The sequence below is a fragment of the Neofelis nebulosa genome, chromosome 10, assembly GCF_028018385.1.
Source record: "Neofelis nebulosa isolate mNeoNeb1 chromosome 10, mNeoNeb1.pri, whole genome shotgun sequence".
In the NCBI taxonomy this organism is placed as follows: domain Eukaryota; kingdom Metazoa; phylum Chordata; class Mammalia; order Carnivora; family Felidae; genus Neofelis; species Neofelis nebulosa.
In genome coordinates, this window is record NC_080791.1 from 48,615 (window position 1) to 75,814 (window position 27,200).

The 27,200-nt window shown below is 39.3% G+C and overlaps 1 protein-coding gene across 6 annotated transcripts in view; it reads right to left on the bottom strand.

Moving 5' to 3' along the window:
• The window catches only part of TRPC6 (transient receptor potential cation channel subfamily C member 6), a 128,448-nt gene that overhangs the window by 28,045 nt on the left and 73,203 nt on the right, over positions 1–27,200 (bottom strand). For 4 of the 6 annotated variants that reach the window (XM_058686442.1, XM_058686437.1, XM_058686439.1 and 1 more), the window contains 3 exons: positions 10,007–10,781; positions 5,729–5,914; positions 2,811–2,975 (listed from right to left, as the gene is read on the bottom strand). In XM_058686442.1, the coding sequence (XP_058542425.1) occupies positions 2,811–2,975; positions 5,729–5,914; positions 10,007–10,781 (1,126 nt within the window). Of the gene's footprint in view, positions 1–2,810; positions 2,976–5,728; positions 5,915–10,006; positions 10,782–16,314; positions 16,471–27,200 lie in introns of those variants that run through there. The other 2 variants (XM_058686441.1, XM_058686440.1) reach the window with 2 other exon arrangements.

The following is a 27,200-nucleotide window of genomic DNA, read 5'->3' on the forward strand; positions in this document are numbered from 1 at the left end:
AAATAAATAAAAAACGTTGAAAAAAAAAAAATTAAAAAAAAAATAAATAAAGGGGAAAAAAGCAAACAAACAACAAGCAAACAAAAAGTTCATTGGCAGGAAACTAAAATGGTGTGTTCAGATATTTATCATACCCTCTAATTCTTATTACAAATCATTTAGAGTTTTGTTTCTCTTTTAACTAAGGGAGATTTTTGGCACCATTCAGTGGACTTTAAGAATTGAAGTGAGTTATCCATTTTAGTAAAATTTGTCATTTATACATTGTGGGATGTAAACAAATTTCTAATAAGGTTAAAGAAGGGCACTAATCAATTGAATAAGGTGAATAATTAATGCACCTGACAAATTTTTGAGGTTAAGCACTGAAAGAAATACTTGGCTTTAAATATTACATATTATACTTTTTTCAAGTATTTTTAATGACTAAATACCTAACTCCAAAAACCAATAGAAACAGAAAAGTTTGAAGATAGCTTAAGCTAAAATGGCTTGAAATCACAGCATGACCTATTTTTATTTTATTTTATTATTTTTTTAATGTTGACTTATTTTTGAGAGAGAGAGAGTGAGGGAGGGAGGAGCAGAGAGAGAAGGAGACACCGAATCCAAAGCAAGCTGCAAACTCTGAGCTGTCAGTCCCCTGATGCAGGGCTTGAACTCATGGACCATGAGATCACGACCTGAGACAAAGTCGGATGCTTAACTGACTGAGCCATCCAGGCAGCCCTGACCTATTTTTATTGTAATGACCATAAAACATATTTGGGTTATGGTGTTAAAAGAAAATAAGTGAAGAAAAGAAAGTTTCTGAAAGAAGAAAGCAGACTTGAGGAAAGAAAACCCAAATTTAAACAGGAACAGACTCTGTCAAGGTGCACAGGCTTGCAATTAGATACCTTAATTTTCATGGATGTATTGGAAATTTTTTAGTATTTAAAATGATATTTTAAATAAAAGCATTAATTTTGAGCAATCTTCCCCCATAACCTGTGAATAATGTTTATGTTCATTGCTAAGGGAAAAATTGTGAAAATCGATTCTATCATAAAGCTTCAAAGGCTAAATAACAGGCAGTAAAATAGATTTTAGATATTAAAATAAAATACCTTGACAGTGTCCTTATAATTTAATTATTTGCCTCAAGGTTCCTACACAAGGATGAAAAACAGATGCCAAGAAAGAAACATGACCAGGGAAGAAGAAAATAGTAAAGGAAATCAGGTTAATTAGGATTCAGTCAAAATCTAAGAAATTCTACAGACTGCCCCAAATAGTCTCCTGTCAGAACAGCAAGCATTCTGGAAGGCATCATGCTTCAGAACTCACTGGATATGGAGAAGGACAAATACTCAGTTTAGGAAGATACTGTAATTTTACTGAGCACAGGGTAATCAGTGAACAAAGATAATTCAGAACATCCCCACCCCCACATACTTCATTCAGCTCACATCTCTGAAGACTCAGGAAATGTACGTTAAAGAGAGAAGAGACAGTAAATGCATAGATGGAGCCCATGTGCCCATAAGGATGGGTCAGAGTTTTTGTTTCAAAGTGAAATCTGTCATTTCTGTGAAAAGGGAAGAAAAAGAAAACTGTACCTTTCTAGAAGAAAATCTATGCTACAAATTTCTAATTCTAGTAAATCTCACTATTTTCATCATTTATGTTTTACTTATAAAAGCTCAGTTTTGGGGCCTTATCTTTTTAAAGGAAAAACAACGTATAATGATAGCTTTTACCCTCAGGAGAAAACGCCCAGTTTCCAGCAGGTTTCTATCATTGCCACCACAAAGAATAATGTTGTTCCCTCTCCGTAGAAAGCCTTGCACCTATAAACCACTTAGGAACGTCCTAAGCTAAAGCATCAAGTATGTGACTATGTAATAAGAAGACAGTATGTTGGTAATGGGGATACATGTGTTTGCATCCATGAGTTACAAAGTTTGAAAATGAGTCAGGCCCACATTAAGAACAGCAGATATTGAAGTGGCATTTTCACAGAGCACACGGATGGTCCAGCTGACATTTCAGCCACATAGCTTTAGAATTATTTCAGTCTGACTTTCAGACTGAAACCTAAACATTACAGAAATGTGGTTTCAAAAACATGGAAGAATAAGATTTTTGGCAATGCAATTCTGTGCCTGTTAACAGAATGATAGGTCCACATGTTTCACACTTGTTCCATCACACTAAAGAAAGGCTGGATCCATCTGGACATATTTTCACCAAAGTCTGGGCACATGGATTTTGCCGATAGGCTATCTTTGCTGTCCAGTTACGGATTACTCCATCCCTAAAATAAATATTCTTGACTGAACCAAGCATCACATTAGTATTTACATGATTATTCTTTATTTAGATTAAGATTTATCTGGTAATATGAGCTAAATAAATACAAAAAAATAACTTTAATCTCAAACTTTGTCAAAGGAGGAATAAAAGACAAAAAATGTTTATCTTTTAGGATTATATTTGAAATATGTGCTCATTGCATACTATAACCTCAAAACATATATGAATTAGACATGCCTACAGAGAGGATGGAAACATAGTAACTAGGTTTTCTTTCTCAATTTAACAGTGGTGCTATTACAGGTTAATTTTCTACCCACTTTTCCCCTTATTTCCTATAGCAAATAGATGTCATTTTTGTAATATTAAAATCAATAATATTATTTAAACCCAACTCTGACATCTATGAAATTTTCATTTGGAAAACAGAATTTTCCTTGCTTAACTGGCTCTGATATATACAGCTTGACCTACTTGTAGGTGACGATAAGGTCCAGGCTTCACAGACATACCTTGCTGCATGGAGCAAACCAGTAAATGAGAGCCAGGAAGGGCAATCCGACAGCAACCGCCAGGACCACGAGAAACTTAACCGCCATGGTCTGCTGCCGCAGACCGGAGAGGTTCTCATACCATATGGACAGAAGCTGCTGTTGACAGTTTGGATGAGCTACAAACTAGCAGGGAAGTGACAAAACATTTAATAGATTGATTAAAGAAAAGTTCACCAACTCTTGGATTCTAAATATTTTGTTCTGTGGTTTCCCATGAAAACTACTGTTAGAAATAAAGAGTAAACATAGAACATCTAGCTGACAAGCATCAAGCAAGGCGGCAGGAGGTTCTAACATGTATTATATAAATTCGAAGATTCCAATTTATCAAATTTTTCCTTTATAACTAATGGGATTCCCTTGAAAGTATAGAAAAAAATTCTGAAATTTAATATTATAAAAAGATTCATAAATGCTTCACATAAGGATTTTTACATTTATATGTTATTTTCCATCTAGAAACAGTGATGTAAAGATCCTACTGGCCCAGGGGTGCCTGGGTGGCTCAACTGGTTAAGCATCAGATTCTTGATTTCGACTCAGATCATGATCCCAGAGTTGTGGGATCCAGCCCTGCATTCCTGCACTGGGCTCTGTACTGAGCATGGAGCCTGCTTGGGTTTCTCTCTTCCTCCCTCTGCCCCTCTCCTGCTGCTGTCTCTCTCTAAGGAGAAAGAAAGAAAGAAAGAAAGAAAGAAAGAAAGAAAGAAAGAAAGAAAGAAAGAAAGAAAGAGAGAGAGAAAGAAGGAAAGAGAGAAAGAAAGAAAGAGAGAAAGAAGGAAAGAAAGAAAGAAAGAAAGAAAGAAAGAAAGAAAGAAGGAAAGAAAGAAAGAGAGAAAGAAAGAAAGAGAGAGAAAGAAGGAAAGAGAGAAAGAAAGAGAGAAAGAAAGAGAGAAAGAAAGAGAGAGAGAAAGAGAGAGAGAAAGAAGGAAAGAGAGAAAGAAAGAGAGAAAGAAGGAAAGAAAGAAAGAAGGAAAGAAAGAAAGAAAGAAAGAAAGAAAGAAAGAAAGAAAGAAAGAAAGAGAGAGAGAAAGAGAGAAAGAAGGAAAGAGAGAAAGAGAGAAAGAAAGAAAGAAAGAGACAGAGAAAGAAGGAAAGAAAGAAAGAAAGAAAGAAGGAAAGAAAGAAAGAAAGAGAAAGAAGGAGAGAAAGAAAGAAAGAAAGAAAGAAAGAAAGAAAGAAAGAAAGAAAGAAAGAAAGAAAGAAAGAAAAAGAAAGAGAAATCCTACAGGCCCAGATGTTTAAATACTTTCTTAAAACAGCATGCCATCTGTTCTGCACTGACCTACAATGCTAAACTTATTAACTCCCATTTGTATATGGGTCTGTTTCTGGACTGCCTATTCTATTCACTGATGTATTTTTATTTCTGTGTCATAAATTCTTTCAATTAACAAAACTTAATAATTAAATTTTACTTGTTATTTTTCAGAATTTTTGAATTCTCACATATTTATTTTCTACAAAGAACATATGGCAGGGGGCAACATTATTTAATCTACAAAAAGCAACAATGCAAAATAACAATTGATAAAAAATGTTGGAAGGTTAAAAGAACTACAAATGCTTAAGGATGGCTCATCTCGAAGATCATTAAAACAAGAAACAATGTTTATCTTCTCAGAGTTGTAAGATTTAATAACACCTATTGTGAGTAGAAAAAATAAGCCCTCTCATACACCTCTGGCATGTATGTAAACTGGTGCACTGTTTTTAAAGAAAACTTAGCAAATGTTTTAAATTAACAAAAACCTGAAGAAAGTAATAAACGTCCTTAAATAGTAAGCTGATTAAATGAAATAGTGATATAACAACACAGCCTTTGAAAAGATGAGATGGATGTTTATTTACTGAAATGTGAAGATGTACAAGATATGAATTTGTGGAGAGTAATATAATGGAGAGAAACTACTCTCCATTAAGAATTGAGAAGACAGGGGTGCCTGGGTGACTCAGTAGGTTGAACATCAGACTCTTGGTTTCGGCTCAGGTCATGATCTCATGGTTTGTGAGTGTGAGCCCCCACTTCAGGCTCCATGCTGATAGCAAGGAGCCTGCTTGAGATTCATTCTCTCTCTCTCTCTCTCCCTTTCTCTCTCTCTCTCTCTCTCTCTCTCTCTCTCTCTCTCTCTCCTTCTCCTCTTCTCTCTCAGCTCCTCTCTCTCTCTCTTTCTCTGGAAATAAATAAATAAACATTAAGAAAAAATAATTGGGAGGATCAAGGGAGCCTGGCTGGCTTAGTCAGTGGAACATGCAACTCTTAATTTTGGTGTTGTGAGTTCAAGCCCCACGGTGGGTATAGAGAGGTTGCCTAAAAGTAAAATCTTAAAAAAAAATTGGGAAGATAGAAAGGGCCATATCTATACTGTTTTATCCTTAAAAAGTATATTTTTAAAGATACGTAACCTAAGAAAGCAATCAAGAATGGGAGGTGCTGCATGAAGACAGAGACTGAAAATGCCCCACAGATACACATGGTGCAGGAGGAGATTCAAATGTTCTAAAGCAGGAACTGAGGGCACTGGTCCTGGATCAGAACACAACAGATGGGACCTGGAACAGAGTCTCAAACACTGATGTTCCTCTCAGATGACCAACGCCTTATCATCTGGACACACGAAGTCATTTCTATATCATTAGTTAAGTAAAGGAGAGTGGCTGGCAATCAGGGCATAAACACGTCCAGATGTCACAGACTTGTGTGGAGTGTAGGTTACATGACTCACAGCTAAGCACGTATGATTAGAGAAACTGCCTCATGCAACTAACTGTTGGTTAGAAAAACCCAGCTCGAGCTGATTATGCCAACTCTTCAGCCTTATACAGCAGCAGTAAGAATGGAAATAATGTAAATGGGGCTTCAGGCCTGGCCTTACTTTTTTTACTTCATATTTAATGGCAAGTTTCAAGCGGCTGAGATTTGGACGGCTGTGATCTCCCCCACCATGATACACTTCGATGTCCCCATTCAGAATGGCCTCCACTTCTTCGGTATTTCTGCACAGATCAAGGAGTCCAACAACAAAATCCTTGCACTGCATTGACAGTTTTTTGTAGTCATTCTGGGAAAGACAAAGCAAAACAAAAAACAATAATGGAGAAGTAGCACATTTACTAGGTGACGCAGTGGAATTTATCAGTCACTTGACAGTTGGGAGAGGAAACAAACAGAAAAATTCTATCTTTGGGTTTACTGTTCTTTTAATGTGCTTTAACTGCTGTTCTACTCAGTGATTTCTGAAGTATCTTAGCACCATAAAGATGTTCTTCATCTCCAAAGAAAGGAAATTTATCTAAAACATAAACAAAGCTATTGAATAGTGTACTGTGCCCAAGTCACCTATAGGATCAGGAGAATATGAAGTAAGCAACTTTTCCCACAGCAGGATCCTACCACTTTGCATACATCATGTCTCATGTTCATGACTTCACCAGCAAGCACATCATGTACATTTGGTAGCTCTTTGTAAGATCTTGTAAACTGTTGGTAAACTTGAGAAACACAGGACATTTGGAGAGATTCCAGAGAAAAGCAAACATGTCATTTATCTATTTAATAAATTGTATTGAGAAACTTAGCGTACCAAAATCAGGGTCCAAGACAAGATCTAATATAAAGACTGAAAACCAGGATTCTTCTTTGGAGAAAAGAAAACTTAATGCAAATGCTTCTGTTGTAATTTATTGATGATGACCTAATATTACATTGGGAAGACTTAGGAAGTATAGATCATATTCAAACATAAAAAATTCACATCTTGAAAAGATGCTCTACATCACTGATGACCAGAAAAATGCAAATCAAAACCATAATGAGATACCACCTTACATCTGTCAGAGTGGCTAAAATCAAAAAGACATGTGTTGCCAAAGACGTAGAATAAGAAGAAGCCCCCATGCACTGTTAGCAGGAATATAAATGGTACAGATGTGGTGGAAAGCAGTATGGAGGCTCCTTAAAAAATTAAAAATAGAAATACCATAGGATCCAGTAATTTTATTACTGGATATTTACCCAAAGAATATGAAAACACTAATTCTAAAAGATACATGGACCCTGATGTTTGTTGCAGCATTATTTACAATGGCCAAGAAATGGAAGCAGTCTAAGTGCCCTTTGATAGACGAATGGGTAAAGAAGATGTGGTGTGTGTGTTATGGAATATTACTCAGACATAAAGAATGAGAACTTGCCATTTGTGACCACATTATGGTATTATGCTAAGTGAAATAAGTCAAATAGTGAAAGACAAAGGCCATATGATTTCACTTACATGTGGACTCAAAACAGACAAACAAAGCAGGAACAGACCCACAAAAAGACTGGTGGATGCCAGAGAGGAGAGGCATGTGGGGGATGGACAGAATGGGTGGAGGGGAGTGGGAGATAAAGAATTCTAGTTATGAAATGAATAAGTCAAGGGGATAAAAGGCATAGAGTCAGAAACACAATCAGTGATACTGGAATAGTGTTGTTAGGGGACAGATGGTGGCTATATACACTTGTGGTGAGCACAGCATGATGTGCAGGCATGTTGAATCACCATGTTGTGCACCTGAAACTGATGTGACACTATGTGTCAACTATATGTCAATTAAAAACACAACTCTGTCTTATGCATATATACACCAGGTATTAACATCTTCATTCAGGTCTTTCTAATACTTCCTCCCCCTTTTTTCTCTTACATTGAAATAAGGCCATTTATAGGTCAATGTTAATCAAGAAAACCTATCAGCTTGAGTTTGTTGCATGGCAAATGGATTATATTACCTAATTTAATCTTTTAGGTCATCTTGCTCAGTTTGGTTAAATAATGTGTCCAAGATCATGTAGCCACTAAGTGTCAAAATCAAACATTAAATCCAGCTGGTAGGCCCCAAACCCTCTGCCTTTAATGACTATGCCACTTTGTCCCTTCTTTGTGGAAAGATTTTCTATTTTGAAAAGTGGGAAGAAGTAGGAAGCACATAGGGCAAATACTATTCCCATTTTCCACATCAAAAAACTAAGGTTCCCAGGGGCGCCTGGGTGGCGCAGTCGGTTAAGCGTCCGACTTCAGCCAGGTCACGATCTCGCGGTCCGTGAGTTCGAGCCCCGCGTCGGGCTCTGGGCTGATGGCTTGGAGCCTGGAGCCTGTTTCGGATTCTGTGTCTCCCTCTCTCTTTGCCCCTCCCCCGTTCATGCTCTGTCTCTCTCTGTCCCAAAAATAAATAAAAACGTTGAAAAAAAAATTAAAAAAAAAAAAAACAAAAACAAAAAACTAAGGTTCCCTGAGGTCACATAGCCTCAGTGGCAGAGTTTACTCTTAGAGTTATAGCTTTGCTAGTTATTTCCGCCATCCTGAAGCTGCTGGTGTGTTTAGAGTGAAAATGTCCCCTGGGCGAATCAGGAGAGGAAGACAGTGGAGTCCAAGCAGCTCTGGAGGTCAGGCAACAAGGAGGTATTTTAGGGAAGCCTGTATGGGTGTGGGTACAGCACCTACCTGGGCTCCTCTCTGTTAATCCTGCCGAGTGACCTATTACAACTCAGTGACTTCTAAACAGGCCATGCTTTCCTAACTGCGGGTCCAACCAGACTCCATGAAGGCAAACTGATGAAACAAATTCGGCCTAACAGAGACTGGCTCATGTTCCTTCTAAACAGGTATCTAGTTGGATAGTATAAGGAAGTCACAAGGAAACAGCTTTATCCTCTTCATGAAACAGTCAGTTAGGGTCACAGGGACAAATATTAAGGTGTACAAGTACATATGTTCCCCATGTCCACTGTGTACAGAGTGGTTAGGGGCTTGGGTTTTTCCACTCAAATACACCTGTAATCAAATCGCAGATCCTTCGGTTTTTAGCCATGTGATCTTAGATAAATTAAAATCATCCCATGAGGTAGGCGCTATTATTATTCCCATGTTACAAATGAGAAAACTGAGTGTTAGTTAGATTAAATAAGTGTTAAAGAAACTACACGTGCAGGGGCACCTGGGTGGCTCAGTTGGTTGAGTATCTTGGTTTCGGCTCAGGTCACGATCCCAGGCTGGTGAGATTGAGCCGCTGATAGCTGCAGAGCCTGCTTGGGATTCTGTCTCTCCCTTTCTCTCTGTCCCTCCTCTGCTCATGCTTGCTCTCTCTCAAAATAAATAAGTAAACATTAAAAAAAATAGCTTTAAGAAAAAAGATTGCCTCTCTCCCTCTCTCTCTGCCCCTCTCTGCCTCAAAAGAGAAAGAAAGAAAAAAGAAAGAAAGAAAGAAAGAAAGAAAGAAAGAAAGAAAGAAAGAAAGAAAGAAAGAAAAAAGAGAAAGAAAAGGAAAGAAAAGAAAAAAGAAAAAAAAAAGAAACCACACATGCAAAGTGCTTCGCATGGTGCTGAGCATTTGGCAAGCATTCCATAAAACACATTTATTTTATTCTATATCCTCAAAGGCAAGATCTGAAAACAGGCTGTTTCTTGACATTTGTAAGTATCCTTGCAGCTAAAGGCAAAATTTATCTTGCTCTGAAACATCCTTTCCCTCTTTCTCAGCCTCCTCAAACCCTGTGCATTCTGCCCATACACAGCTGAAATGCCATGTACCCGTACCTTCCCTGAAAACTAATCTGAATTAAATGTTGCTTCCTCTGGATTCCACAGCACATCACTTACAGTCCATCTAGTAACTCCACTTCTCTCTATATCATATACATTTACGTGTGCATGTGTCTCTCAAGTCACCGTGACTTCCACCAGCTTATTCATGTTTCTGGCCTCAACAGCACTTCTCGCCATGCTGTGAACACAGACACAGTTCCAGAGGAAACAGAACCTAGCTATAGAGTACAGCATGCCTGGACTCTGGTCCCAACTCTGCCAATTACCAGTTGTTGGTCTTGGGCTTTAAGTGACCTTTCTGTGCCTCCATTTCTTCATCTGAAAAGCAAGTAAGGTTCTCAAGGTTGTGATAAGAATTAGACATAAATGTAAAGTCTATAGAACATGTCTAAATGGTGGTGACCTCAAGTGTTACTACATATCATTGTAACAAAGAGCTTGTTGAAAGAAAAATACAAAAGCACCTCCTGTCTGCAGTAGCTAGCACAATCCTAAGCACCTATGGAAGCTTATTAATACACCTTGACTGATGAGTGAAGAGTGCAGTCCTTAATGTTACAGACCTACCTTGAACTCCTTCTCAATGTTGGCCAGCACGGCCAGCTCATTGCTGAGTTCTAAAGCTGTCATGACTGGGTCTTCACTAGACAGTGACAGGTAAGCTGGACTTGCCAGGCCCTTGTAGGCATTAATCCTAGATCTGGAGTGACTAAAGGAGTCATGCTTCTGTTTCTGGCTGCACTCACTGCACTTGCAGAAATAGTCATGAGGCCGTTCAATCCGAGCACCCTTCCGCAAGAGGGTATGCACGATTTCATATTCCTGGCAGTGGGCGGCCAGAATGATTGGAGTCACATCATGAGAGAACCGTGTTCCATCTTCATCATAGGCATAAAAATCATCTTGCTGCAGTTCAGACTGGCTGGGGCTGGTGGCTAACCTCTTGCCTTCAGCAAAAGCTGGATGACTGAGAATAGCTTCCACAATCCGAACATAACCCTTACTAATAGCTAGAAGCAAAGCATCCCCAACACGAGAGAGGTTTTCTTTCTTGAGAAGAAGTTCTGTAATTTCCAGATGCTCGTTGGCCACGGCCAACTGCAGGGCATTCTGGCCCATGTAATCCACACAGTTAACATTGAGGGACAGACATTCTTCTAACATCTTCCTCACCACTGGGATGTTGCCATATTCAGCAGCATCTAAAAAACGTTCCTCCTCAATAGATAAGCTTGTTGAGCGATCGTTAAACATGTAAGCTGGTCCTCGGTTGGCTAACCTTCTCCCCTTCTCACGGAGAATCGTCTGCCGCCGGTGGGCCAGTCTGTTGTCGGTGTCCTGGCTATGAGGAAATAGAAAGATTGGGAACAAATCATATTAAGGGCATTTTAGTGAGCCAAATGACTTGCCATTCAACTAATGCAACCCTCAAGTCTATGAGATGTTGTCTCATCATCTCTAGACCAACCATAATATAAATGAGAATGCATTTATTTGTTAATGGATTCCAAGAACTTCTTTAAGAAAGCCAAGCACTTTGCAGATTTTAACGTTTCCATTTGGAGTGGAGACTCTGGCAATTCCTATAATCTCTCTGTGCCATTGAAATAAGGATTAATATGAGTGTTTCAATCACAGATAGTATAAGAAAGACCCACAATCAGTCACCAATATTATATACAGTGTGAAAATATTAAAAAATAGAGAAAATAGTAAATCCATTCAACACATACTTACTGGTTGCCTCCTATGCCAGGGCCAGGGACTGTATAAGGCCCAGGAAAATCAATGGTGACAAAAGTAGAAACTTTTCTGCCCTTATAAATCTTATTCTCTAATGGGAGAAACTGGGAACTAGAACATTGCCTTGTTATCAGTTGTTTGTCATGATAAACCTATAGCAGGGTTATGTAGCATAGCTTCCAGGAGAAAGTTAAAGGCTAAAAATGGAAGGATGAGTACAAGTCAAGTGAGGGTGTGCTTTAGGAGGGTGGGACAGAGCTTGGGTACAGGTAGAGCGCTTTCTCCAATGGAAGGGTCAACCAGACACTATAGCACAGATTTCATTAATAGGAACAGTTAAGACTTGGACTCTGCTAGGTGTTCTAAAAATCACTGGAAATGAGAACATTATGAGTAAGGCACAGGTGGGAAGGAACACTTCTGTGATGGAGATGGGTCAAAGAGATGGCCAGCCTTTAGTGCAGGCCTTCAGTCTGTGATAGGAGACAGTGATCCCTTCTCTAGTCAAATGCTACAATGGACATTTTCTTCCTTATTGATTTATAACTGTATGTCTTAAAGTTTATGGCTCAATCCTTATCACTGTCACTAACCACAGACTCAAAGGTACAATTCACTGCAGAACAGGGAAGGGCCAAGTTAGGAGGGTGGGGGCTGAAAGGAAGGAAAAAGGTGTGGTTGGTGATAGATATGATAGATGTTTCCTCTCTTTGTAAATGTTTCCTAGAGCCATCCCTCTGAAGACTGTCACAAATTTCCCAGTATGAAGACAACTTAAATTGGTCCAAAGACCCCATAAATGATCTTCCCCTCCAATGTGGCCTAAATATCTTTCTCTACGAGTCCTTAACTATCTTGATATCCAATATCCAGGTAGTGTTGTCTACGGTTGTGTGATTCCCAAAGAAATAGCAAGATGTCAGCCAACTCACAAATGATTATGATTCTCCAAGGAGCTTGAACAGTATGCTGCCATTTTAACCAATCATCTCTAGACCAACTATAATATAAATGAGAATGCATTTATTTGTTAATGGATTCCAAGAACTTCTTTAAGAAAGCCAAGCACTTTGCAGATTTTAACATTTCCATTTGGAGTGGAGACTCCAATGTTTTCCATACACTCATTCAACAGTGAGCCCTCCAGCCATCCATGGTGTCTCTTCAAAAGTGACCAGCCTGATGTGTTATTAAAGAGACAACTTTGTAAATTTAAAAAATGATGTCAAGGGCAATGGCTACAACACCAGTAATTTCTAAAGTCAGTCTTTTGATATTGTATGGGGAACTTTTGTTAAGTATTAAGGGAATGATTTCTACATGTATTTTGCTTTCTGTAACTACTGCTTTGTTTTCCAATCCATTTTTAATGTTATCAGTTATGCACATACACAAATAGAGGACTCTATATGCTTTATGAAAACAGCAGCCCTCTGTGTTTCATTTTCCCCACTTCCTGATCCCCAGAGGCAATAATGTCAACATTTTAGCTTATTATTTTACAATTTAAAAACTTGCAGCCATACAACTTATTAATATTGTTACTTCTGAATTTCCAGGTTTGCAATTATCTATGGAATTCTCACCAAAGGTGAAATTCAGCCCACTTTAACAATCTCCCTGCCCCCGCACACACGCCCACATGGACACACCTCAACACACCTCATGGTCCTTTATCATTCCAGGGTAGTTACAGCATAACTTTGGTTAGATAACTACTACATTACAATAATACAGTGATAGTCCTAGCTGTGACAAGGAGTGTACCATGGTGTCTTTCAGGATACTACTTCCCTATGTCCTGAAACCCAGTTGTTAATAATTCTCTTCCTGTATTCATATGCTTAATGTTCTGTGTACTTATGACCAATGCAACAAAATTCTACTCTCCTTTGGTCTAAATCTTGTTTTAATTCATCCAACATCCTATGTATTTTTTTAATTTTAGCCTCTTGAAGAGTCTTTTCTGTAGCCTCCTGATCTGCTAACCTGGACATGGTTACAGTCTAGACTCAAACATATGTTGTCTTTGAATCTTCCTTTGGCATCATCCCAATGATTCTCTTTGCTTTACTTTTATTTTGGGTTCCTTGTGTTCTGAATCCCAGACTCTCCTCTTTCTTAGCTCACTCCTGTGCCCTAGTATAGCACATGCTCTACTAGCTGACTGACAAAGTATGTGCAGGAGGTAAACTTGAGATTTTGCATGTCTAAAAATGACTGTATTATTGACAACCTTAATTGGTAGTTTAGCTGGGTAGAGAATTCTAGGTTAACAATAATTTTCAAAGCTTTGTACTGTTACATTCTAGTTTTTGTAGTTGCTATTAGGAAATATGATTCTGGATGTTCTCTTTGTCTCTGGTGCCCTAAAATTACATAATTTTTTGTTGGAGGGAATATCCTTTCTTCTGTGGTTCTGTGCACTCAGTAAATCTTTTCATCTGGAGAAATGGGTGCTTTTCTGAGAAATATTCTTTTTTTTTAATTTTTTTTTTTCAACGTTTTTTATTTATTTTTGGGACAGAGAGAGACAGAGCATGAACGGGGGAGGGGCAGAGAGAGAGGGAGACACAGAGTCGGAAACAGGCTCCAGGCTCCGAGCCATCAGCCCAGAGCCTGACGCGGGGCTCGAACTCACGGACCGCGAGATCGTGACCTGGCTGAAGTCGGACGCTTAACCGACTGCGCCACCCAGGCGCCCCTGAGAAATATTCTTAACTCATTTCTCTGATAATTCTGTTTCCTGCTGTCAGTGTTGTTTCTGGGACTCCTTTTGGATGCTGGACATTCTGGGATTACCACTAAATTTTCTTATCTTTTCTGTCCAATTTTCCAGTTAATTGTGGGTTTGTTGTTTGGTTTTTGTTTTTGCATTACACTGTGGACATTTCTTGCATTACACTATGGACAATTTCTATTATCCTCTAATATATCTTTTGAAAAATTTTCTCTGCTGCTATGTTTATAATTCTCAAGAACATTTTTTTTGTTCTTTACAATGCCTTTTCTTCAAGATGAAGACACATTATCTTCTCTTACCTAATCCAGAGACATTAGTGATAAAGACCACACAGACCAGAACACTTTAGAGAATTTACTCCTAAGTTGCTTTTTAATGTATATTATGTACTGTAGATTTTATATTAGAGTTTTTCATCCAAAAGTTAGTGACCCTTAGTAGGCATACTTTTCTATTTAAAAGAAATAAAATTAATTCTAACGTCTCTTCTAAGAGAATGCAATTTTCCCTCATAAAAAAATTTGCCAGCATCTAATGTCAGTTTTGGTGAAAGGCAATTCTTGGAGGTGAGTTTTTAGAAGGGCGGCATTATTTCTGACTTAACAGAATGGATGAAGTAGAAGCATGGAGAGTCTCGTCACATGAGCAGCTATCATTCTTCTTCCCTCTAAGATTTTGAACCCCTTTCCCTCCTCTCTGTCACTCTTCTGGCCTCTAAAAACCCCCTCCAGCGTGTATTACCCCACAGCTGCTGCTGTAGATTGTAGACTAGAGGAACCACGAAGATTAGGGGGAGAGGAAGTGTTGCTAACCACAGAGAATGTGTTCAAAAAGAAAAACTGTAAAATGAAGGGAGAAAGAGCTAAGATCAGGGCATTTATGAAAGTGAGATGAAAAAGTACTATAGGGAGAACTTGGGGAAAGTTCCTGTAAAAACAAAACCAAAAAGGCATAAAATGGACACAAAATAGTACCAAGAGCCAAGCCTCTGTTTTGTTCTTTTTCTACCATAAGAACAAGAGAAATAATTACTCCAGCCTATGTCATAGGATTTTTCCAGGGTCAATTCAAATCACAAATTGGAAAGCACCTAAATTTGAGTTTCATTTTTTTTTTACAGCCACAGGAATAGGCATTTATATGAACAAGAAGGTCACCAACTTTACTACTTTTCAGCTGTTATTCACATGGAATACCCATGAAAGGCAAGGACTGAGATGGTAATTGAGAGGCTTTTGTCTCTTTAAAAAAAGGAAAATCATTATAAGTAATTTAACTTATATCTCAATTTTTAGTTTCCAAAGTACTATTTGTTCATATAACACCTCTAAATTTACACAGAGGTAGTTTTGTGACATCTTTAATTCTAAAATTTTAAAAGACTGATATATGACTTTAATGCCTATTTATCTGAATAATGGCAGGCTCTATCCTAGCAAGCCACTCTTCTAAGGATACGTCCCATTTTCTTCTAGACTGTTATGGCTTTCCTACCTATAGCAGCCATTCTTTTGAGGAAAGAGCAAAAACATTTCCATAGAAAATGTTTTCTTCACATTTAAAGCATCTCTTGTCCCATTGTGGCAACCATAAATATTAATCCTATGCAGTGACATGAATTTCTGACACATTTTTTGGAAAGGCCTGGATTATCATTACCTCTTCAGTACTCTGTGGCCAGTAAAGCCTGATACAGGACACGTCTAGAGGCATTTGAGATTGCCCTAAGGAAGATAACCACTGCATGCTCTCGGAAGGCAGTTCTTGCACTGGTAGTGAGATAAACCAAGAGCTGCCAGTATGGTGACCCAACAAAATGCATACTTTGCTGCCTCTGGTCTTCCCTAACTGCAGTCTCAAAGGCTCCATGTATTGTATTTTGCCACAAGTGGTGTTGCTTAACCCTGCATTTCAAATGCAAAAGCAAAACGTGTAGAACCACTTTTTCAGGAACACACATTTTAAGACTTTCAAGAAAGCTATGAGATGCTGCTAGATTACATTACCCCTCTGAGGGATTTTACAAGGCTATACTGTAGAACTGTACATTAATTGCAAAGTAACCTCATAAAACCACCTACTAGAAAGAGGAACAACCGCCCAAAGCAATATATCAACAAAAGAGATACTTTCATTCCAGCTAAAGGGCACATTTTTGCAAAGTCAGTTCTTCTATTTAAGAAAAATATTTATTAAGAATTTTTCTTCATCCATTCAGCCATATTTAGCAGGATTAAATGTTTAGTAACCTACATTTTCATGTCTGTATTTTAAAAATTTGTTTTATCACAATATTTAAATACCAGTTCTAGGAAGGAATGTAACTAGCCACTGCCCACTTGGTACTCAAATACTGATTAAGTCATGAAAATCAACGGTTTTTACATACCTCATTTTCCTGATTCTTTTTGCTGGCGAAATATTGCCTGTTGCCCCAGATAGTGAGAGATGAAATAATCCATCTCTATTGAAAATGCCAGCAATGCAAATTAGCTTCTGAGTCGAATGGACTGTGTGCTTTGAGTCCAGAGTATATGTAGTAATTCCTCTATTTCCTGTTCAAATATAATGTGCTTTTACCAAATGGAACTGCTCTTATACAAACTAAGCTTTACATTAAGTATCTAACTTAATTTTTTATTTTGTGTTTCCAAAACACTTGAAATTTTAAAATCAAAGCACAATTCTACCAAAGAAGACGTGTGAAAATATAAATGGCACATAACTATCCATGCAGCGTGGAACAGCCAAGATAGCAGATTGTTAGATTTAATCTGGGAAGGTGAAAATAAAGGAGATTCCAGGATATATATTTTATTACCTGCACGATTATACAAGGAAAAATTGGACTTGAGTACTTACAATTAACAGTCAACACAACTAGCAATTTTGCAGACCACTTTAGAAGGATGAATGATGAAAGTAGTTTTGGTCTAATTTATAACAATGAAATTATTTTCACTTTATCTGCTTAATTCCTGGCCACACACCCCTGGCCTTCCCTCCAGGGTTGAGGGAGCAGTAAACAATTAGAGTGGTTTTCCTACATCCAATGAGAGCAAGGAATATTTTGCTTTATTCACCAGTGGATCCCCAGTGCTTAGCAGAAAGGCACACTGCAAACCCTCACACAATTGTCTAACTCACACGTCCTTCTCATCAAAGGAATTAAGGTCAAAGCCCAGAGCCCATTCGTTCCGATTAAACCAAGAGCAAATACAAGGTACAGCCCTACAAACAAAACACGATGGTTGAACCTCAGTGTGTCCTGGGGTATGTACAACATTTTATATTACTTTCAAATTAGCATCGAGCTTAATAGGGAACAGAGGAAGTTGGAAGACATATCTTTTTAAGGGCGTCTTTGTGACTGCCTTGATCCAGAAGTAGAGATTTTCTTGTCCTTTCCTGTCACTGATTCTGCTCTCTGCATGTCCTTGACACTACACATAAAGCATAAACCCATTTTCACAACATATTACCAAATCCTTGTGACTTCCAGAGAGTTTTCAAGATAGAAATTCTATATATATTATGATTCAGTTAGCTTCAATTTTCCCCTGTTCACTCAAATACTAACTTACTGAGTGATCCTTCACACATCACACCACCACCTTGTTCCAAGAGTGAAACACAGACTCCTGAACTGCTCGTCATGTTCAGTTGGGAGCCAGCTGGTTGTGTGTAAGTTACATATTTTTTGGTTATTTTTATCACCGATTGACATTTGCTTGTATAAATTAGAAACCCAACTATGTAAGAGAATGAAAATAGTAGTAAATAATGAAAGTTATAGAAACTTTCTACATGATAACTAAGTCTGAAATGTCATTGTTTCTTTTTAGCCTCCACTTTCTGGATTATTCTAGGTATCATGGCTTCCTCCTTTGAAGTGTTCTTTGGTTGGTCTCTGGACACATGCATCTATTTTGGTCTATTTTAGTAGAGTACTCTTGAGAATATTAAAAAGTTGATGTGTAATACAAGCAAAATATATCCTAATTATCTCATCAAAGAGAGAGATTTAAACTATTTGCTTCTAATAGCAGAAGCTGTCATAGTCCTGTGTATTACACAAACCTATTTTCCCATTCCACAAGTAACCTCTGTGTAAGACAGATTCCAGGCTGGAAAAAAACCAGCATACTTAAACTGAGTAATAGGAGGAGTTTAATGAATAGACTCTAGGAATGTGTGGGCAGGAATTAGGGAAATCCAAAATGGTGCCAACACTTTACCCAGGTCTAGGATGGTGCAGGATTAGGCCTGAAAGGGGCATAAGGAGGTAATAGTTACTGCAAGTTAGGATAACTATAAGGATAACACTTGACAGAGTTTCTGACCTTTGGAAGAGGGCAGCAGCCAACCCTCAAGGAGAGAGTTAGGGGAACTTATACCCTGACCTCCCTCTCTCGTGACCTCTGTTATCCCACAGGGACCTCCCATGGGCTGCACCCACTCAAAGCCTGGGGACAGAGGAGCCCACTGATATAGCCTGCACAGGTCTGCATTGATGTCCTCCCTAAGGAAGAGGATGGTGTGCGTGCAAAGTAGAAAGTGGACCAGAAGAGCCAGGCCAACAACAGCCAGCACACACTCTAAGAGTGAGTCTGACTTTGCCATGATTAACTCCCTCAGAAACTACTGATGAAAGCAAGTGCAGAGAGAAGATGGCAAGTGTACAATATGTTTATTATGAACCCAGAGGCATCAGTTCTCATCTTTCTAGGCTTATTTTCCCTTCAATAAGCTAACTATCAGGAGAGACACTCATATTCAACTTCAGGCAGTACACTATCTTAAAAAATGAGCCCATAACAAAGATTCATCCACCTGAATTTTAAGTTAATACTCATAAGAGGCTTAACATGAGCAGTTCTGACTCTGAGGGTGGGAAGGATAGTAATGTAATGTCATAGAAACATTCAGAAATGTTGAAATTGTGTGTTCAGCAGATGCTGAAGCTGTTGACTGCTGGAGGTATCCATGCTAAAGGAACGGCCTTCACTAACAAGTCTGGAACACGCTCCCAACCTCCACCACAGGGGCCAGATCCAACTGCCCACGGGGCAGGTTAACTCTACACAAGCCTGGCATGAACAAGAGAGTGCAATACAGAGGGGACGATGACTGCATGATGTGGGGAACACTTCAACTTATTTAGAAAACAAACTTACAGAATGCCTTTCTTTGCTGATTTTAGACAGCTCTCAAACCTCATATCCACCATCAAGATCTTAACAGTTCCTTCCTTCCTTCCTTCCTTCCTTCCTTCCTTCCTTCCTTCCTTCCTTCCTTCATCATTTCAAACATTTACTGTCCCAGGCACTATGGCAGGCAATGGGAGATTCAGCAGGGAAGGACACTCAGAGGGCAGAAAAGAGAGCACTGGTTAAAGGCATGGATGTAAGAGTAACTAGACACAGGTTCAAGTTCTAACCTGCCCATTGTTGACTCTCTGGCTTCCTAAAAAATAAGGATTATAATGATCCTATTTCCCAGGATTGGTGGGAGGGTTACAATATTGTGTGTATTTTACTTGGAAAATGTTATTTATAGCCCTGTCGTGATACTACAAGTCTTAGTCATCTTAAGAACGTTATGCAGTACTCATTATTCTCATTGACATAAAGATAATGCAAGCCATTTAGTACTTGATAATAGTAAGTGCTCAGTATGTAGTCTTAACTGTTATTATTCTACGGTATTTTCAAGTAATTTGTACTTGTCATAAACTGAGATACACTTATCCACCTTCAGTATAAATGAGGTATGGCAATTTGGTAGAGTTTGATTTTGAACACACTTATTGTGTCAAGGAAATTGTAAGTTCACTATATACTTACCCCTAGGTTTTTAGCTTCTACATAAGACTATCAGGTGAACTCCTATGAATATGTATATTATATTAACTAACTTCACTAGAACTGACAGGCTGAGAACTGACATTCACTAAAAGTTTACTATGTGCCAATCACTTTATCAGTGTTATTTTGTTTAATTTTCCTATAGTTGGTGAAGTTGGCTTTATTACTTCTGCTTCACACATAAAGAAATGTTTTGGGATTTGTCCAAAACAGAGATGATACACATTGGGGAAAGTGTTGTTGTTGTTGTTATTATGTTTTAATACAGCTGAAAAAAGCTAAGATGGAATACCCTTAAAACAAAACAAAAATGAGGCCTCTACAATTCCTGTATAATACACAGAAAACTCTTTACTAAACTCATACTAACAATAAATGGTAAAGCAAGATTGTATACTTAGGTTCACAGATATTGTAGTTCATTTTTATATCTTATTTTACTATTGTGAAAGAAAGAGCTATAATTTTAAGTTTAATAAAATTAACAGCATGTATCCCCCACAAAGAGCCCCCGTCTGAGGACTAGATCACTGATACCCTTGAGAAGCCCCGTTCTGCCCATTCTGAATCACTATCTGCCCCTACAACACTACCTGGCCTTTGTGGTGAACGTTCCTTCAGCTTTACTATTTTTTTTAGCTCTTCCATCTTTGTAGCCCTAAACAATAGAGACTGGTTTGCAAAAAGGAGGTATTTAGCACAAATCCAACAGAGGAGGGAAGGGAAACACTGCCCCCGCTGGCAGAGCAGAGGCGTGCCTGCAGCTTTTCGGAGAGCTCATCCACACCCCGCCCCCACCCCATGTGAGTTAGTTGGAGTGACCACGAGTGGGTCCTGGGACACACAGGTGACATCAGGCTGCTGTTCTTGCCTCTCTTACAGAGGAACAGGCCAAGGCAAAACCCCTCGGAGGGAAGGGAGGACTCACCGTTTCTCTACTCTTCCATAACACCAACGTTGTTAGCCAAGGTCTTTTGCATCATCTCCTTTTCTGTGTTTTCAAAAACCAATTTCACCAAAACAAAACACTGCATTACACTGCAGGCTTCATAGTGTGACTATAGCCATAGTAGCTAGAAAGCTCCCACTTCCACTGGGCCAACAATGGAACGTGTCTACTTCCATTGGCACAGCTACATTCCGCTGTCAGGGGCCTGGTCAGCAAGCTGCAGTAGAAAACGGGATTTTCCAGGTGGCTAGAGCTATAAAAGTTATACGACTTCCCTGAAGATGGGTGAAAAGGAAAACCACTGAAACCATTGCTTTGGTGCAACACAAAGCAAACTCGCTGACTAATTCCTAGAGGCTTTGGAATCACATGTACAAAAAAACAAGGCTCTACTTTTCTATGGAAAAGTTATTCTTATTTTACCCTTCTTCTTTCATGGTAAAAACAAACTTCAGTCCCTGTACAGGCAACCACACCATTTTGATGAACCGCATTATATTGCTATGCGAGTAAGTTTAAACTTGAGAACGGGGCCCGAGTTTCAGGTTTTCTCTATGCATCCTACTCGGTGATTCCTTATTAACACCCTGAGTCACAGAGTGAATGTGAGTGCACAGGATATATTTCTGCATCACTTCTGCTTTATCCACCAAGGCACTAACAGTGAAACCACAGACCAAAATGCCAGGCAAGCACTTAGAAACAGTGTCTTTCAGGGGTGCCTGGTGGGCTCAATCAGTTAAGTATCCGACTCCGGCTCAGGTCATGATCTCACAGTCCACGATCTCATAGTTCATGAGTTTGAGCCCTGCGTCAGGCTCTGTGTTGATGGCTCAGAGCCTGGAGCCTTCTTCGGATTCTGTGTCTCCCTCTCTCTCTGCCCCTCCCCCACTTGCATGCTAGCTCTCTCTCGCTCTCTCAAAAATAAATTAAAACATTAAAAATTTTTACAAAAAAGAAAGAAGTGGTGTCTTTCAACCTTCCCACTTTTCAAGTACCTGTCTTAAGTTTTTTAAGAAGAGGAAATGTGTAAAAATTATTTTCTAATGATACAGATACTTTCCACGTGAGGAAAGTAAGGCCCCCAGTAACTTACCCAATGTTAAACAGCTACCTATAACCTTAAACTATTGACTCCTTCTTCACCCCAAGATGTTATTGATGTGGGAAACAAAGGCAAAAGAAAAAAATGAAATTTCCTTACTACCCATTGACAACTCCTTGAAACAGGCAGAGTGACCTTCCTCTGGGAGCTCAGCTGCCTGGATGATGACATTTTGCTAAATGTCATCTTAGCCTGACGCCTCAGGATTCTGTAAATCTACTTTAATATGTATAACTTCCTTTGGAGGGGCGCCTGGGTCACTCAGTTGGATGAGTATTTGACTTCTGATCTCAGCTCAGGTCATGATCTCACAGGTTCGTGGGTTCAAGCCCCACATCAGGCTCTGTGCTGACAGTGCACAACATGCTTGGGATTCTCTCTCTCCCTCTCTTTCTGCCCCTGTGTCACTCACTTCCTCTCTCAAAATAGATAAACTTGAAAAAAAAAAAAGACACCTTCTCACAAGGGGCTTTAAAAGTAAAGCCCCGGGCGCCTGGGTGGCTCAGTCAGTTGAGTGTCCGACTTCAGCTCAGGTCACGATCTCGCCGTCCGTGGGTTCGAGCCCTGCGTCGGGCTCTGGGCTGATGGCTCAGAGCCTGGAGCCTGCTTCTGATTCTGTGTCTCCCTCTCTCTGTGATCCTCCCCCGTTCATGCTCTGTCTCTCTCTGTCTCAAAAATAAATAAACGTTAAAAAAAAAAAAGTAAAAAAAAAAAAAAAAAAAAGTAAAGCCCCAATCTTTAACATTCTAAGTCTCCACTTCCTGCTTTTCCCCCGCATCTTACCACATATCACCATCATCTATATTTTACCTATTTGTCTTATTTATGATCTGTCTCTCTCACAAGAATGTAGTCCTGTGAAGGCATTCTACATACTTCCCAATGCCTGGGGCAGTGCCTGTACTTGTGAGGTCCCAGGGAACATCTGTTGAATGAATGGAAAAGTGTACAGATATAACCTGAATTGACTGGTGTAAGGAAATGAATGTCTCTCCAGTGCCAGCATTACACAAAGTTTTTTTAGGAGGTCAATAAAATCTATAAAGCTCTCCCAGATTAGAAACAGAAAAGAGAGAAAATACAAATTACTAACGCCAAGAAAGAAAGAGGTACATCATTACAGATTCTGCAGGCATTGAAAGGACAATAGCATATGATAGACTACCTCATGCTTATAAATTTCATAACTCGGACTAGCAAAAACATTTTTAGATACAACACTAAACGCATGATCCATGAATTTTAAAAAATTGGTACATTGGGTGTCATCAAAATGAAGAACTTTCACTTTTTGAAAGACACTGTTAAAATAATAAACAATAAGCCACAGTTTGGAGAAAATGTTTGCAAATCACCTACCTGATAAATGAGTTGTATCCAGAATAAATAAAGAATGTACAATATTCAGTAATAAAAATCTAATAAAAAAGAGCAAAAAGAACCCAATAATATGAAGAATCCAATTAAAATAAGCAAAACTTTGATAGACATTTCACCAATGCTTAAGTATGAATGATAAGTAAGCACAGAAAAAGCCACTCAATGTTATTAGCCAACAGAGACGGAAATGATGACCTCTGTAAGGCACACTGTACATCTATGAGAATGGCCAAAATTAACAGGAATAATTGTGCCATACTCCAGTGAGGATGCAGGACAATGGGAACTTTTTTCTGTTCCAACTACTATTATTTTACTACTACTACTATGCAAGATTTCTAGTTCACTAACATCCCCTTCTGTATATGGAGAGTTCAGACACTTTAGCGGACTGTTTGTTGGCTGTCTTGGTGCAGGAGACGGGGCTGTGGACCCTTCAAGTTGTTAGTTATCTACCTTATTCTAAGACAAAACCTTTTTCCTTTTTGCTCTTTTTCTCTTTCCCTAGATAATAGCCAAAAGACACTTCACTTTTGCCTTTCTCTCTAGATCAGACACATCATGAAGCATACTTTTTCAAAGTGTGCATGCTTCCAAGTCCTGTGTACGTTCTGATCTACCAGGGCACCGTCTAGGATTTTTCAGACGGAAGGTCAGCTTAGTCTTTCTGGCAGTAGTTTTAGATCAACCCAAAGCTGTTTGCTAGTTTTCTTCTGATCTCTCTCCCGTAGTTTTTCTTGCTCTGTCCTTGCTTGTTCCAGAGCAGGCCAGGGTGGAGGAGGGCAGGGGAGCAGGATGTGAGAACTTGCATTAGGATCTAGTAGGATTTTCTCTTGCGGTTATTTTGAACTTTGGTCACCTCCTGTTGTAGGGGCCAAGGGCAGGCTGCCCCAAGATGGGCCACTTTGTCATGAAAATTATTCTGAGTAAAATCAATCCAAACCCAGCAGATTCGGGAAAAGCTCTTTACCTCCCCCTCAATTGCCTGCTTGTACCAGGAAGAGAGATATTAACAGAGATTCCTCTCCAGCAAAGGAACTCATCTGTGTAACAGAGCAGCCCTGTTTTCCCAAACATCTCCTCTCACCTTCCTGCTAATGGCCTTCATGTCCTCTGTGTCTGCTTCCTGTCCTCCAACTTGACCCCAGTCCTGAGCTCCCAGAAACATCATGATGCCTCACTGTTTTTGGAACTCCTGGTTTGTGTGGACTCCCTGTATGTACTCCTAGTAGATGTGATTTTCTCCTGTTAATGTGTCTCATGCCAATTTGATCTAAGTCCAGCTAGAAGAACCACATGGCAGGATAGGTCTTCCTCCCAACACTGTCTTCAGGTTATGCCATAGGCACGGTTTCTGTGCAGTTTATTTGCCTCTTCTTATTCTGTATTGTCTCTGGGATAAACCAGCAGATGGGAAGCTGAAGAGTAACCACTGTCTCTCACTAGCTGGAATTTTCTCTTCTTTCTTCTTTCTCATGAAACATTTTGAACCAGTCATACCAGAAGTAAAACATATATTCCACTAAACTTTGGAGACTAATTCTGTAATAAAACTAATTTCAATCCTCAATGGAGAGTAAAAAAGCAAAAAGCCCATATTTTCCCTAAGGTTAGGTAGGCGTCCATTTCACTGACACTTATTTCTGGCTTAATTGGAAAGACTAAACCATTTCAGTGGTTCTACATTTGAGATGACCATTTCAGGCGTGTGAATAGAAAATAAACTTGTTTAAAATCTAAGGTTGCACAAAAAGATTAAGAATGGATATGGTGATTCTTTGTGAAATTTTCTTCCTCTTCCATGTCAACATTTGAGGAAAACATTCTTTCCTCTCTTACTTCTGTCATCCCTGTGTTCTTTTGTCATTTTAAAATTATAATGGCTGTTAATTTGAGAGACATATCTCTGAGCAGACTGACTTTATGCTTGCCTGAGTCAGCGGGAAACACTCACTGCTACCCAGAGCCTTCCTCCAAATGACTCCTTTGCATTCCTTCCATCTAAAAGTAGCCTCTCTTCAGGGGCGCCTGGGTGGTTCAGTCAATTGAGCGTCCAACTTTGAATCAGGTCATGATCTGGCAGTTCAAGAGTTCGAGCCCTGCATCAGGTTCTCATAGCTTGGAGCCTGGAGCCTCCTTCAGATTCTTTGTCTCTCTCTCTCTCAAAATAGGCTCTCTCTGGAGCCTTCTCTCTCTCTCTCTCTCTCTCTCTCTCTCTCTCAAAAATAAATAAACACTGGGGCGCCTGGGTGGCGCAGTCGGTTGGGCGTCCGACTTCAGCCAGGTCACGATCTCACGGTCCGTGAGTTCGAGCCCCGCGTCAGGCTCTGGGCTGACGGCTCGGAGCCTGGAGCCTGTTTCCGATTCTGTGTCTCCCTCTCTTTCTGCCCCTCCCCCGTTCATGCTCTGTCTCTCTCTGTCCCAAAAATAAATTAAAAAAAACGTTGAAAAAAAAAATTAAAAAAAAAAAAATAAATAAACATTAAAAAAAAAAAGTAGGCTCTCTTCATATTACTTATAGAGGCTGCCTTTGGGCAAATAGGCATTGAGCAATGAAATACAGACAGTCCCATCAGACAACCCACCTGAAAACATCCACAGGCCCTAACTAACCAATGGGCTACTTACAAGTGCGCAGTTACCAAAAAAGGGAAAGTTCCATACGTCGACTCCATCCTATCTTCTCCTTTGCCCTTTAAAAACAGCTCCTCACCCACCGCCTCCTGGGAGACAGTCTCTCCTCTGCTGTACTGGTGCCTTCAATAAACCTCTATTGTGTCTGTTTTGCCCAGGTGAATTTTGTCACCATCAGTGCCACTGGATTCCACCTGATCATCCCCCCCACGTTTGGAGGTCCCCATCCTATCAAAACAGACACCTCACTACTTTTATCTATATTGTGGTCTTACATATTTTTTTTTTACAAATTTGGAATTGTAGGCCCATCATGGACACTGAGCAAATTTACCAACATATAAAGGGCCTTCAACATCTGTCAGGCCTTCAAGTGTAATTCTACCACAGTGCAAGAGCTTTCATTAAAAAGTGGAGTCTTTCATTTCAGTATCCCCTATTTCTCAAAATCATGAGTAGTATGTGGTAGGGTATGTATGTATACAGTATATGCAATCTTGATCTACAAAATACAACAAAATCTCATCACAAAGGTTATCTATGGGTAACTGGGGAATTTCCTACAGTGCTTTTTTTTAAGAGGAAATCCAGAATTTTAATGGCATTTTTCCAGATAAAAATTTTATTTCACTCTTTAATAAAAATTGTATACATTTAAGGTGCACAACATGATTTAATAGACATATACACAGTGAAATGATTACAACAATCAAGTTGATTAATTTATGCCTCTGCTCACATAGTTACATTTTTCCTCTGCATTGAGAGTACATGAAATCTACTCTCTTAGCAAAGTTCTGGTATTGATGAGGGATAGAAGCAGAGAAATATTCACATTTAACCCAGAGAGCTGACCTATACCCTGCCTAGTTCTAAAAAGCATCAAATACGTGTTGGCTGCTACAGCCTTAAAGGGGCTCATGACTGCCTGCTCATCTCACCAATAGTTCATATCAAACTGCATGATAAGCACCAGAGAAATCTTGCAAAAGTAGTTTTACAAATAGAAAATTGAAGAAGACATTTATGATCTAATACTCTGCACGCCCCCTCCTCCTTGAGCACTAAGCATATATGCACCAGCTTCATACAGCAAAAGTACAGCTCGTTCTGCCCATGGGTCCGGTCCCCATGTTACTTAAATAAATTTCATAAGTTGCACCACAAAACGTCCAGTCAGGCTCAACGATCTTGCAATGATCGGTGCAGAATTGCTATCATTGTTATGCTCCACATTAGATCTCTAGACTGTCTGTACTACACAACTCAATTTTGTGTCCTGGACCAATATGTCTCCATTTCCCCACCTCTCTGTCCCTGGGCATCAGCATTCTATCTTC